This window comes from Lepidochelys kempii, chromosome 1 (genome assembly GCF_965140285.1).
Source record: "Lepidochelys kempii isolate rLepKem1 chromosome 1, rLepKem1.hap1, whole genome shotgun sequence".
Taxonomy (NCBI): Eukaryota; Metazoa; Chordata; order Testudines; family Cheloniidae; genus Lepidochelys; species Lepidochelys kempii.
In genome coordinates, this window is record NC_136380.1 from 277,764,086 (window position 1) to 277,777,088 (window position 13,003).

The following is a 13,003-nucleotide window of genomic DNA, read 5'->3' on the forward strand; positions in this document are numbered from 1 at the left end:
GGCTGTGGTTCTTGTTTTGAGGGCCAGAAGATGCTCTCTCTACCTTCATCCTGTGATCATTTTGTCCAGCAATTGTGAGAGGAGAGCGAGGAGGAGGCAATGACTAGTAGCCTGCTGCCTCAAAAGCTTGCAAGCAGGGAGAGTAGGTGCAGATTTGGGGGCTCAATGTGTGGGGCGTCAAGCTGATGGGGCCTCAAGGGGGAATGATGAGGGAACAAGCTGGGAATTCAGGAGCTCAGGAGGAGGGTATGTACAGGCTAAGGGCCACAGAGATTCTGCTTCATGACTCTGAGGTTAGTCTCCAGTTTGATTCATCTGGACAACCTATGTGCAGAGAAATAAGCTTTGCCACTTCACTGAACCCTATATAGGCAAAGTGACCATTGTCTCTAACTCGCCTGAAGGTGGGGCTTGAGCTCATTTGCTCAGATAAAAGTGAGGCATGATGGTAAAATGAACCGCTGACAACCACTGACCCGTCATCCAGTATAATGGGGCCATATTATTGAACACTTTTCAGACTATGGAGGAAATCCTGCCCTCATCCATCTGTTGATTCGTAAGACCTGAATACTGCAGACCTGGGAAGGGACCTGGATGTGGGAAAGCTGATGCCCACTGCACTAAGGAGCCCAGCTCTGCAGGGTCTGCCTGAATGAATCGGTTTTTGGCACACGTGGTGGATTATATCCACTGACAAAGTCTCCCATGTAGGGGAGCAGCAGTGCCTTTAGGGCCTGTTGCAGTCCTGAGGCTATAGTAGCCGCTGTGGTATCGGTGAAACCATGACGTGGAGGACAACGATGACTACCTCCTTGGCACAAGGCCATATTCTCAGATGGGGACCAGGATTTGGCTGCATGTGAACAATTACACATTCATCAACTGTGCCATTTATGACCTGTTTGAATGTCTTTTAAAAAGTCAGTACAGTGTACTAGAATGCCGAGATCCAATAGACTTTTATGCTGCTGCAATCCTATCTAATTTTGTATCAAAAAGCATAGAGTCAATATGTTATTAATTTACATTCATTAAAAATGAAGTTAATATAAGTTATATTATAGCAACAGATCGAGGCTTGAACAACATGTATTTGTTATCGAATGCTTTATTATTGAAAACAAAATTGAAATTCTCTTAGCTGGCACAAACAATTAATTCTACAAAAAGGAAAGCCTACAAATCTCGATAATTTATACAAATAACAGTTTTTCAAAAAATAAAAATTTAATTGAGTAAACTTGCCTTGTGCTCTTATTTTTTTAGCACTGTCTGCAATAATCCACCAAAAATCCCTGAGCAGAGACACATATTTTAAATACATTTTTAAATGATTCCAAAAGAAGAAAGTTAAGTCCTATATTGAAATGTGTTCAGGGACATTCTTGTTAAACTTCCATTAGTCCTTTTTTCTTTCTTTTCTTTTTTTTTTTTTTTTTTATAAACAGACAGTTATCAAAGCTACCATGAAAATATATCACCTATGAGTGTCACTCTGTTGTGCAATGAATAACCTCTAACCAAGAATGAACACATGTTAAAAGGGAGAGACAAAGAATACAGTGAAAAGTTATGATCACTGAAGTTTGATGACTTGAAATAAATAAAGCTGCAGGATACCATAGTTATATACTGAATTTTGTCAGACCCTAATATCTAAATTTACTTTTACAATTTTTCAGAAACGCAGTGAAAGGTGGAGAATAAATCCCAGACACCATTTTATTTTTACCATTGGCTTCAATGGGTGATGATGAAAAAGTTGAAATTCAACTTTTGAGCACTCGATGTTGCTTTCACAGCCATATCGTTATTTGACAAAAGGTTTGACACTGTCTTAAAAAAAAAGCAGCCCTTTTGGTATCCCCATTATGAACCTAGTCATTAAAACATAGCATTGCTAACTGGAGAGAAAAAGACAAAACACTATAACAAATTGTGACTATACCAACTTTGAAATAGTTACTTCTCAATATCCTTTAATACAGATCTAAAACTGTAGTGTGTATGGGGAGAACGTACAATAAATGCAGTTGTCATATTTCCCTTTAAGTACACATGCTACTCACATAAAAATGCCGCAAAAGCCAAATGAAGATAGCAACAGTTGCAGACTACTGGATTAATGAAAGGAAATGCTGCTGCAGTTGAGTAATAAATAAATAAATACCATACAGCAAACTACTCTCCCAGAAGTACACAGCAATGGAATGGTGCTCTACAGTTAAAAAAGAAAAAAAGATTTTTTATTATAAAGGGTTTTAACAGATCCTGAAGAAGCTTGCTTCAGTTAAAGGTGCGCCATCACTTAATGTTATATTTACCACTCGTGAAATGAACATTGAAGCAGATATCAACAGGTTATTAAATGAAAAAGTAAATTTTCTTATAAATTCTAGTACTTTTTCCAACAAAAGAAAACAGTTAGCAAATGGTTTGGGAAAACACAGACTAAAGCATCAATAGGCTGAAGCTTAAAATAAATTATTTTACATTTTTTTATGAAGAATAAAACAATAACGAGCCCCCCCCAAAAAACAAACCTAGAAATGTAACAGCTTTGTTGTAACTGTGCATGTAAGAAAACAAAATGGATTCCTAATATTTGGTTAGAATCCAAGTAGATAATAGTTTTAAAATTGAACACTATTGTCAAAAATACTCAGAATAATTGGCAACCATTGTTACACACTCCTGTTGGTCTACAGTGTCATGCAGATTCTCTGAGAGCTGCTAAAAGTTAGTTCCTTTAGCTAGTTGCTGCTCTGTTTTCAAAAAAATTCTGATAAGCTTCATTTGTACCATTTCTAAGTATAAACACTTGCAAACTCATTCTGGTTGAATTCTTGCAAAAGTAATGCAAGCTGAACAGCATCTAGCTGTCCAGTCCAAAACTGGACTTATCTGACAGTAACGTGAAAGGAGTAAAACACAGTGTTCTATAAGGCCAAAGAGAACTTCTTTTTAAGGATACTGACTGCACTTTTTTGATATCAGGGCAAACCATCTGTTTTCTGTGTAAATATGGACAATTCATGACATTAGTGATAGCTTCCAGATTCTTTTATACTGGTCTAATGTCACACATTGAGCTGGTCCTTGCTTGTTCCATCTGGGACAGGCAAAGCAAATCATACTCAACTGAGTGAGTATCTGAAGTAAACGACATCAAAACTCTTAACAGTCGGAAACAATACATGCACTTGTCAGTAAACAACTGTGAATACTGTAATCTAACCGCAAGTGACAGTTTTGTTTTTAAAATGGCTGTCAGTCTGAAATTGATAAGCAGGCGGTCCTAAAGAGAGATACAGCAGCATTAAGACAAACTGCAAACACATTGGATTTAGTATACATTTTAATGAGTTACAGTCTCAGCAAATACTTTAAGCTAGTATTATCTTTTTTACTCCCATGTGGCTGGGTGTATGCTATACAGTTCTCCCTTAGTGTTTTCAGGACAGTATAATTTTCAAGAACTCACATGAAAAACAGCAATATGGGATTAACTGATAACTTGTCAAGTATGCCAAATACCTCCGTTAAGTGCTATGGTTGTATTTTTTATTTTATTTTTTGTGGGGTAATACTTAAGTCCTTTGTGAAGCATCCAAAGAATCTCCCTTTATTTTTCCAGCAACAAAAGTTATGCCAAAACCCAGAATCGGTTCTCCTAGCAGCAATTAAGACCCCTGACCCTTGCAGTCAAGTCCAATGAGCGCTTTGATCAGATGACTTCCTGGAAATTTTGTTTTGGATTTGAGTCAATTTAAAGAAAAACAAGTTCCTATATTTTTCTGTCATGTTTTAGACGTCTCTAAACCTTGTTTTTCCATGATATTCCACAGTTTGCGAAGATTTGACTGTGTGATGACATCGTCTGGCTTAAATTGGAGAGCACGGAGGTAGTTTGCTTCAGCATCTCTGAGTTTACCATTGAGATGAAGAATGGCTCCAAGATTCATCAGGGCAGCCGGATACTGGAACAAGAGAAGAGAAGAAAAAATATTGAGTGTATTTTCAGGTTTTGTTTCAGACAGTCTTGATCCACTTAAACAAATTATTCCCTTATGTTTGCAGGCATTTTATGGAAGCAATTTAGCAATTTAAACAAATAGAGATAACAAGAAAAAGTTTTTGAACAGCTGCTAACTGTGTACTTTGTGCTTTAAACAGGACAGGCTCTGGTGTCTACATGCATAGACTTCTTTCCTTAATGAGAAAACACAGATCCCATAAAAGCTTTACATGTGGTAACATTGGCATACCGTAGTTTCCAAGAGAAAATTAAAGTAGACCAACAGTGGATTGTAGAGAGGAATTTAATTTTAATTCAACCCAATGCCAATAAAGAGTTTATAATCGGTGGGAATAGCTAACACATTGGAATGCCTGCCCCTCTTAAATTCTTATTAAAAGAAAGAAAAAGTATCTTCAGACATACAAAGACAGACATACAAATTTCAAGGATACCCATTTTAGATTCTTCTTCATATACACTCAATGTTATGCCAGGCTTTGATAAGTCTTTCTTCATGAAGTCGGATAACCTGAAAATTACCACTGGCAGAAACTTCAGCGATGCTGTATTAATGACAAAGATTATTTAGTCTGCGGAAGAGAAGAATGAGGGGGGATTTGATAGCTGCTTTCAACTACCTGAAAGGGGGTTCCAAAGAGGATGGATCTAGACTGTTCTCAGTGGTAGCAGATGACAGAACAAAGACTAATGGTCTCAAATTGCAGTGGGGGGAGGTTTAGGTTAGATATTAGGAAAAACTTTTTCACTAGGAGGGTGGTGAAGCACTGGAATGGGTTACCTAGAGAGGTGATGGAATCTCCTTCCTTAGAGGTTTTTAAGGCCCAGTTTGACAAAGTCCTGGTTGGGATGATTTAGTTGGGGATAGGTTCTGCTTTGAGCAGGGGGTTGAACTAGATGGCCTCCTGAGGTCCCTTCCAACCCTGATATTCTATGATTCTAAGATGTCAAGAATGCATAAAACAATAAATTAACAAGCTCTTTACCTTACTAAGAGGAATTTTTCATACCTCATTTTGCTGAATCATGTTCAGGTTCTTGTTTTAATTTAAAAACCTCTTACATTATGTAATTATGAAATAAAAAGTCATTTACAGTAACAGGTACTAAAATTACCTAAAACTGCTTACAACAAAGAGTATTGTGCAAGGAAGTAAAATTTCTGGTGCTGAAATGAGTGAAGTTTTTAATTTGCAGAGCACCTGATCCTTTCACCCCCAAATCTACTTGAGGTATCCATGGCACTTGGGGGAACATGTCTGGCGTCTCTGGGATCCTATCCTCCCCCCACAGGTACAGAGAACCACCCCAAAACTACCAGCAGCCACTCATGCGTAGGTGGGCCTGTCAAGCAACCAAGGCAGGTGAGCAGCTCCTTCCAGTTTCCTCCACAGGGAACCCTACCCACCCTTTACCCCTCAGACCACTGGAGGTATCTCTGGGCACCTTAGGGAATATGCAAGTACCAGTGGAAGCATAATCATTTTATTCACCACAATAATAGCTCTTGATTTTAAAGTAAAAACAGAAACTAGACAAAGTTCAACACAAGTTGTCCAGATCACCCACTTTTTGGATCTGCCTCAGTAACACTTGCTTCCCAAATTATGCAGATTGGAGCAAAGATGGCTAAGTTTAGTCTCTGCGGTTACATCTACACATGGGTAGACAGATGCCCTAGCTCTGCTTGAGCTAGTGTGCTAAAAATAGTAGTGTGGCCACGGTGGCACCCAGGCAGCGGCTTGGGTTAGTTGTCCAAGTGTGTAACCAGAAAGGATTTATGCTATTTTTAGCACACCAGCTTGAGCAGAGCTAGTGTATCCATCTAACTTTGCTAGGAAGCACCCTCCCAGCAGCTGTGTAGATATATCCTGAGGGGCAAGTGGGTCAGGACACCACTCATCAGCACTCTCCATTAGCTTTCAAAAATGTGTAAAGTGAACTGGAAACTCAGTTTCAGCCATCTCTTTTAGCTACAGTATTTATACACATTAGATGCTTGCTAATAAGATGGATATCAGAAATAATAAGGGAGGTAAGAGTGTAGTTGTAGCTGTGTTGGTCTCAGCAGGAGAGAGACAGCTCTTTCTTCTGTCTCTTCTCTCCGTTAGAGAGACAAGGTGCATGAAGTAATAGCTTTTATTGAACCAACTTCTGCTGGTGAGAGAGACAAGCTTTTGAAGCTCTTCTTCAGCTCTGTGTGGCTCAAAAGCTTGTCTATTTCACCAACAGAAGTTGGTTCAATAAAAGCTATTACCTTATGCACGTTGTCTCTCTAATGGAGAGAAGAGACAGAAGAAAGAGCTGCCTCTCTCCTACTTGCTACATACCAGTGTTGGTCTCCCAGAGTGCAAGCTCTCCCAGAATGCTGTGATAATGGGATGGCAATGTGATTAGGTTTTACATACCTCACACACAACTATTCAGGTTCACCAAAGTACCTGTAATTTGAATTTTTCCACCTGAAATTTAAACTTCTCCTCCCCACCAGGAGATAGGAAAAGCATTTTAAATTTGATCTAAAACAACACTTGCACTAGGAAACTGAAATAGAAGACCACTCTCTGAAATGCATTCTATATTTGTATGTACTATGCTCTATATTAGCCTCTTCTCCTCCTTCCTGCTTACTCTCATCTGTTAAGAAAACAATCCCACTTATATTCAAGTATGAGTCAATCTTTCAGAGCCATTAAGTTTCTGTGTGTTCAAAATTAAGCAAAACAATGTAAATATCATGATGCTAACCTAACTACTTATCGGTTTGGTTTTTCTTGCTCCAACATGACAAGTTATTTTTCCTCCCGAATCACTTGCCCAGGTCTATGTTAAATGCCAACCAAAGCAGGAAATTCTGCTATTTGTGAAGCATCTCCAACTATTATAGTTTCCCTTTCCATTCATACTCAGTATGGAGAAGGGAAATGAATATTTGAGATTCCGAAGCAATCTCATTTATGTACAATATGTATCAACCTCCTCATTACTATCCCATGCTCCACCAGTCTATAAAATCAATTATACAGAAATTAATGGAACTGTAATAAACTCTTTATAAGTAAGTACATTTTGGATAATGACAAGAATGATGCAGCAGAACAACAGCTGAAACAGCTACATTGTGAATAGATGATTCTGTCAAACATAAGCTCTCTGTACATTTCTTAAAAAAAATTTAATTGTACTGTAATGAAAGGGACCTTGATACTGTAACTTGTTGCATGTGGGCAAATCCCGTGTCTATGTGGAATCTATTACCTTCATCTGGACACTGTGCAGGTGCAAGGGTCTGCCTGCAAGGATCCAAGTACACGACCTAGCCCTAAGATCGCTTTTTAATGGCTCAAGTTTTGTTTTTAAGACACTACCTGAGCTTCAGTGTCAAAGCAATGTGTGTCTTATAAATTGATACGTCAGAAAGTGAGCTTAGAGACAGACCAAGTAGGCAGAGAAGCCAACAGATATGGGTCAGCAATCCAGAAACATGCTTGATTTCCACATGCTCCACCTGATAGAAAAGATACCAGAGAAACTCTTTTGGAGTATGTTATATTCTCAATCCAAACACACTCCCCACTGTATTACATTCTAAAGCATCCATCAACAGTGTGTCTGAGAAGAAGACATTTTTTTCTTGTATTTGTTCAAGTATTGCTCTCCACTCTTTCTTTCTCCTCCACAAATTTGTAATTCAATTTATATATGTGGCAAGATATCTAGGGCTTTAAGATTAAGTTTTATTTCCATACATAGATAAAAAAATCCTCCTTATGCCACTTTCCTTTTAATTTGGCAAAATGATTGTGCTATAGCAGACTAAAAAAAGTATAATTACTGATTTTGCTTTGTTTGATCTCTCTGACGGAATTTGAAATTAATTTCCTCCTGAAATTCCAGCAAATAAGCAAATAGGTTTAGCTTATTAATGTTCAGGGTAAATAAATATATTTATCAATGTGAAATGAGTATGAAGTAATTCAGAAGGGAGCTGAAAAATCATGCCAACTCCTCTAATATTGTACATGAGAAAATCTTCAGGTTTCTTAAAAGAGACCAAGTGCCGAATACCTACCCACCTCCTGGATTTATAGAGTACAAATCACTGCAGTATCGAGTCATCAGTGGTTTATTACAACACACACAGGAATTTCCAAACTAATTGATTGATTGATTATATATCAGTGTCATCACACCCTGCCAGCTGTAACTGATGGGCCGGGGACAGAGAACCAGGAATAATCGCTATAGTTTTTTCCTCACATATATTGTTTTTTTTTTATTAAAGACAGCTGATGAAACTTTTCAGCACGTTAAAGGCAGTTGGCAGCTACCACTCCAATAATACAGGGCTTGTAGCACTGTATAATAAATGACACTACCTACTAATTCAGAGACTTGAAAGGAGAAACAAGCCTTCCTTCATTTCCTTTGCGAGACAGATGCTTTATATCAAAAGAGCTGACTGGCAGTTCTATCACAGTTATTAATGGTGTCTCTTATGGTCTGTTGGGAATGATCCCCCTTACTAGTGATTTTTCTTGCGGTGTGTTTTTTTTCTTAGCTCTTTGGAGACTAACAAAGTAACTAATGAATAACATAAAAATCATGTGTTTTGCTGCTCAAAGCATTGGGTATTGTTTATGCTGGTGACAATTCTTCCAAGCCTCCTCCATACTACCTTATATAACTGGAGGTCTGTGACATAAAAAACACCACCATGAACTAAACTCTTCTCTGAAATACAGTATGGAAATCCAAAATGTTTCCAGTGAATTCCATGGACTTGCTTCATATTTACACTGCTGTAACCAAGAGTAGATTTTGGCCCCGTATATATAACATTAACAATTATATGATAGATGCCCCAGATTTTTCGTCTGTTCACTCATGTTCATTCCATACAGAAATCTCTAGCTCCAAACAGAATTAGTTAGCTTGTGCAGATATAAGTTAAAAACCTTTACAGAAATATATATATGTCAAGGCTGATTCCCCACTCTGGCACTTCGAGTGCAGAAAGTGGGGGCCCGCAAGGATTCTAAAAATTAATACTGGCCACTCCAGGCTTGTATTAAACTCCCAAGGTTACAGCTTTTCTCTGACCTTGGATGGGTAGACGCTGCCACCACCCAAGTGCGAAACCCCTTTGAGGACCCAGGAAGGCGCACTTGGGAATTCCTTCCTGTGGGGTACCCTTGAGCCCTTTCACACACACCCCTGCCCTTCCGGGGAAGAGCTGAGAAAGAAAAACAAAGAAAATCAGCTGTTGCCACCAGCTAATTAAATAACATATGCACAAACCTCTTAGGACACAAAAATCCAATCCTGTTCTTAAAAAAGGTAAATTTTATTAAAACAAAAAGAAACAAAATACGTCTGGAAACTCAGGTTATTGCTAGATTTAAAAAGAGCAAATACAAGGATTAAGCATCAAGAATAGTTTCTTGAGGTTGATCTTAAAGGTTACAAGCAAAACAAAAGCACCTGGGGTTAGCACAGAGGAATCCACAAGCCATAAAGAAAGAAAAGAGATCAACCTAATTGCGTCTTCCTAGACATTTCCTGATCTATTTGCATATCTAGGGTTTTAAATGAGTAGTTTCTAGGTATGATACAGATGACTTTTCATACCTGGCTCATAGGTTCTTGCAGCATATCTGCTCTGTCCCCTCTCCCTGGGAGAACAACCACAGACAGACAAAAGGGGAGTCTTGTTTCAATTTTAAAAAGTTCTAGCCTTCCTGTTGGCTCTTTGGCCAGGTACCCACTCACTTCCTTTTACCTATGCATCACAGTGACTTTTAACAGTTTGGAGACAGGTAGTGAAAACTAGAACCCTTGTTTTGTTTCTTCAGTGGAAGCTCTGTCCAGCTTCCACTCTTTAGCTAAGGACCCCACATTCAGAGATGGTATAGCTTCTGAGTTTCAAATTAAATGCCTTGTTTAAACAAAATATCCTAATGTGCACTTCAGTATATTCATGATCTGGTTCACTTCTGCACTGATTGAACCATTTAAAAAATTCACTGAGATGCTGTTGTCAGCATTCCTCCTGCTTTCCTTCCTTTGCTTCTCCCCTATTGCTCCTGCCTTTAATAAATATTGGCAGTATAATTATGTTCTTTATATTTAAAAATGACAGCAGAATTGTTTATCAAATGTTGCAATCAGCATGGCCAAGCCAAAACTGATGACATCACCTCTTTTATAGAGCAATCAAATCCACTGGCCTTCCGGGACTGATTGCAGAATGGTTCCTTAGCTTCAGCGGTGCACAGCGAGGTGTTTTATTTTTAAAGTGCATTTACGGCATCTTAAGTTGTTCTTTTAAGCCTTCCTGTCAAATATAATTTCATCCTTTGAAAAGATGTAGAGATGCTGCATGCAAATATTTTATCTTAAGCCTTCTTGGTTAAATGTTGCTGAAGTATTCAGATATTTCAGCTTCATAATTGAAAACACAGAGTAGCTAGATAAAACCCGAGTGATAAAACAGAAAAGAAGCTGATTTAGTTGTAGAAGAGATCACTAAGTATGAAAACTAAGCATGGTGAGCTGCTTCATCATGTGAAAGACCATGTTATAATGTGCTGTCATGAATTTTTATCCTCCTACAGCGATGGCAAGGATTTTCACTTGAACTTCTGTTACTGGTGTCATTGCCATAGTGCAGTGTGCTATTTTCTAAGGCAATAAAAATGTCAACAGCTCTGTTTTTATTATTATTGCTAAAGATAACTGTGCACAACTGAATCATTTCAAATGTGGCATTTATTTTTGACAGACTCGAAAACGTTACTTCTAAAGTTAGACTGTGATCTAGAAGTTGCCCTCATGTTTCAGTGATGCTACTTTAATGTGGGGCTGGATTCTACAAACTGATCCTTCTTCCTACATGGAGTCTCACTTAAATCAACAGGAATGCACACAGAAGGAAAGGTGCAGGCATGTGGATTTATTTGCAGGACGGCATCCTAAAGTTGCCAGATGTCCCAATATGCAAGTGATAGTCTCACTCTCAAATATAAACTCCCACTTCCCATCTGCCTTCCTATATAGGAGCGCTGCATATACAGTTCCTCAACCCCAGATCTATTCCTGACTCTTGCAGTGCCTCTAACCAGTATTCCACTCCAAGCTGTGCCTGAATTATACTCATCAGCCTGTACACTAATCACAAACATGAGTAGACTGTGATGGTATCAAAGCTACATGCAATGGATGGTCTACAGAAAGAGAGGTGCATGAAAAGGAGCGTTAGAGAAGTGAGGTGAAAGAAGAGGATGGGATGGAGAGGTGGAATGAGAAAGGGAATGACTAAAAGTAAGGTGTTAGATAAAATAAGGGAGGATGTAGCGGATGGGGGGGAAGTTCCTGCAGTTCTAATTTGACCAAATCTGTGTTCTAATTAGCACAACTTCCTAGACGCATTAAATAGAAATGGGCTCAAACAGCTTAAACTTTGGGGAAGCCTGGCTCCAAACCCAAACGTCATGACTCTGGCCAATATATACAGCTGGCCAAATTCAAACAACAAGCCTGAACCCTGTGGAAATGCAAATTTGAATCCAATCTCCATTACTCAGGCTCAGCTATAATATTAAAGTAACTGTGATATTCAGGTTTCAGAGTAACAGCCGTGTTAGTCTGTATTCGCAAAAAGAAAAGGAGTACTTGTGGCACCTTAGAGACTAACCAATGTATTTGAGCATAAGCTTTCGTGAGCTACAGCTCACTTCATCGGAAGTGAGCTGTAGCTCACGAAAGCTTATGCTCAAATACATTGGTTAGTCTCTAAGGTGCCACAAGTACTCCTTTTCTTTTTGTGATATTCAGGAAGACTTTAGCCTGTATTCTGCAATCTTTCATTAATGGATGAAGAGCCTCTCACAGCATAACATACTTGTCATGTTTTGTCAAACAATGTCACAAATTAATAACTTCTGGAGGTAGCAAATAAATACAAACAAAATAAACAATTTTTTTTTACAAAATTCCACCCCCCTCCTCCCAAAAAGAACAGTTAGGCAGAACACATCATTTGTGCAGTTTAATCTATCCTTTAGTCTCATAAATTAGGATGACACACCAAGTTGTAAATGACAGGAGCAAAGAGAAGCATAAGCAAACAACTGGGTCACCCTAACAGCTGAAAATAAAATGCACATACTGGGGCACATCTTCAGCTGGTGTAAACTGTCACAACTCCATTTACTTCATTGACGTCAAAGGACCTGCTCCTTAATGTCTAGTTCCAGAATATGTACTGTATAAAATTTTTGTTTATATGCGTCTGATCCAAAAGTGTTTTTCAAAGTCCTTAGCTGTGTACTTCTAAATCTACATATTACAGCATTTTAAATAAAAATAAGGACAGCCTTCCGTTTCCATGTGAGGAGGGGAACTTGCAAGCACACTCCAAACTTTTTGGACACCAGCTTCATTAAGGAAACTGTAGCTGTGACCTGGAGAAGAGTTCTGGAATTTGGCATGAAAATGGGAACACCAAGTAGTCTACTTTCTGTCTCAATTACCACTTCCACAGGGGACAACTTCTTAGCATAATACAATGGCTCTCCAGCCAGTGTGAGCTCTCACTCAGTCAATTTCTTTTTCACGTCAACCTTCAGAAAAATATCCAATTTGGAAAAGAGCAGAAAATCATTCAAAACTAAACATATATATTATATTTAGTTGGTGAAAGATATCTGCCACAGACATTTATATAAAGTCATAGCATACTGTATTACATATTGGCAAGTTATGAATGAACAAGTTACAACTATGAAGTGCTGTAGATCATATTGACAGCTTGAAAATCCGAAAAGGACATTTGTAATTTGGGTAGGTCTCGATATTTTTCCCTAATAGCTATGGATGAATTGCTTTGGTACAACAAATTTAAAACAACCTCTCAGTAATCATTCTTTCAATCCAAATGGAAATCATGATGAACATTTT

At 38.3% G+C, this 13,003-nt stretch overlaps 1 protein-coding gene across 4 annotated transcripts in view; it reads right to left on the reverse strand.

Annotated features, from left to right (window-relative positions):
• Window positions 1-1,406: 1,406 nt before the first annotated feature.
• The window catches only part of TMTC2 (transmembrane O-mannosyltransferase targeting cadherins 2), a 379,113-nt gene continuing 367,516 nt past the window's right edge, over window positions 1,407-13,003 (reverse strand). The window contains exons 12-14 of one of the 4 annotated variants that reach the window (XM_073327617.2): window positions 9,146-9,278; window positions 4,477-4,587; window positions 3,847-3,983 (exon numbers count right to left, since the gene is read on the reverse strand). In XM_073327617.2, the coding sequence (XP_073183718.1) occupies window positions 3,934-3,983; window positions 4,477-4,587; window positions 9,146-9,278 (294 nt within the window). In that variant the 3' untranslated portion in view covers window positions 3,847-3,933. Of the gene's footprint in view, window positions 3,984-4,476; window positions 4,588-9,145; window positions 9,279-13,003 lie in introns of those variants that run through there. The other 3 variants (XM_073327618.2, XR_012156727.2, XM_073327621.1) reach the window with 3 other exon arrangements.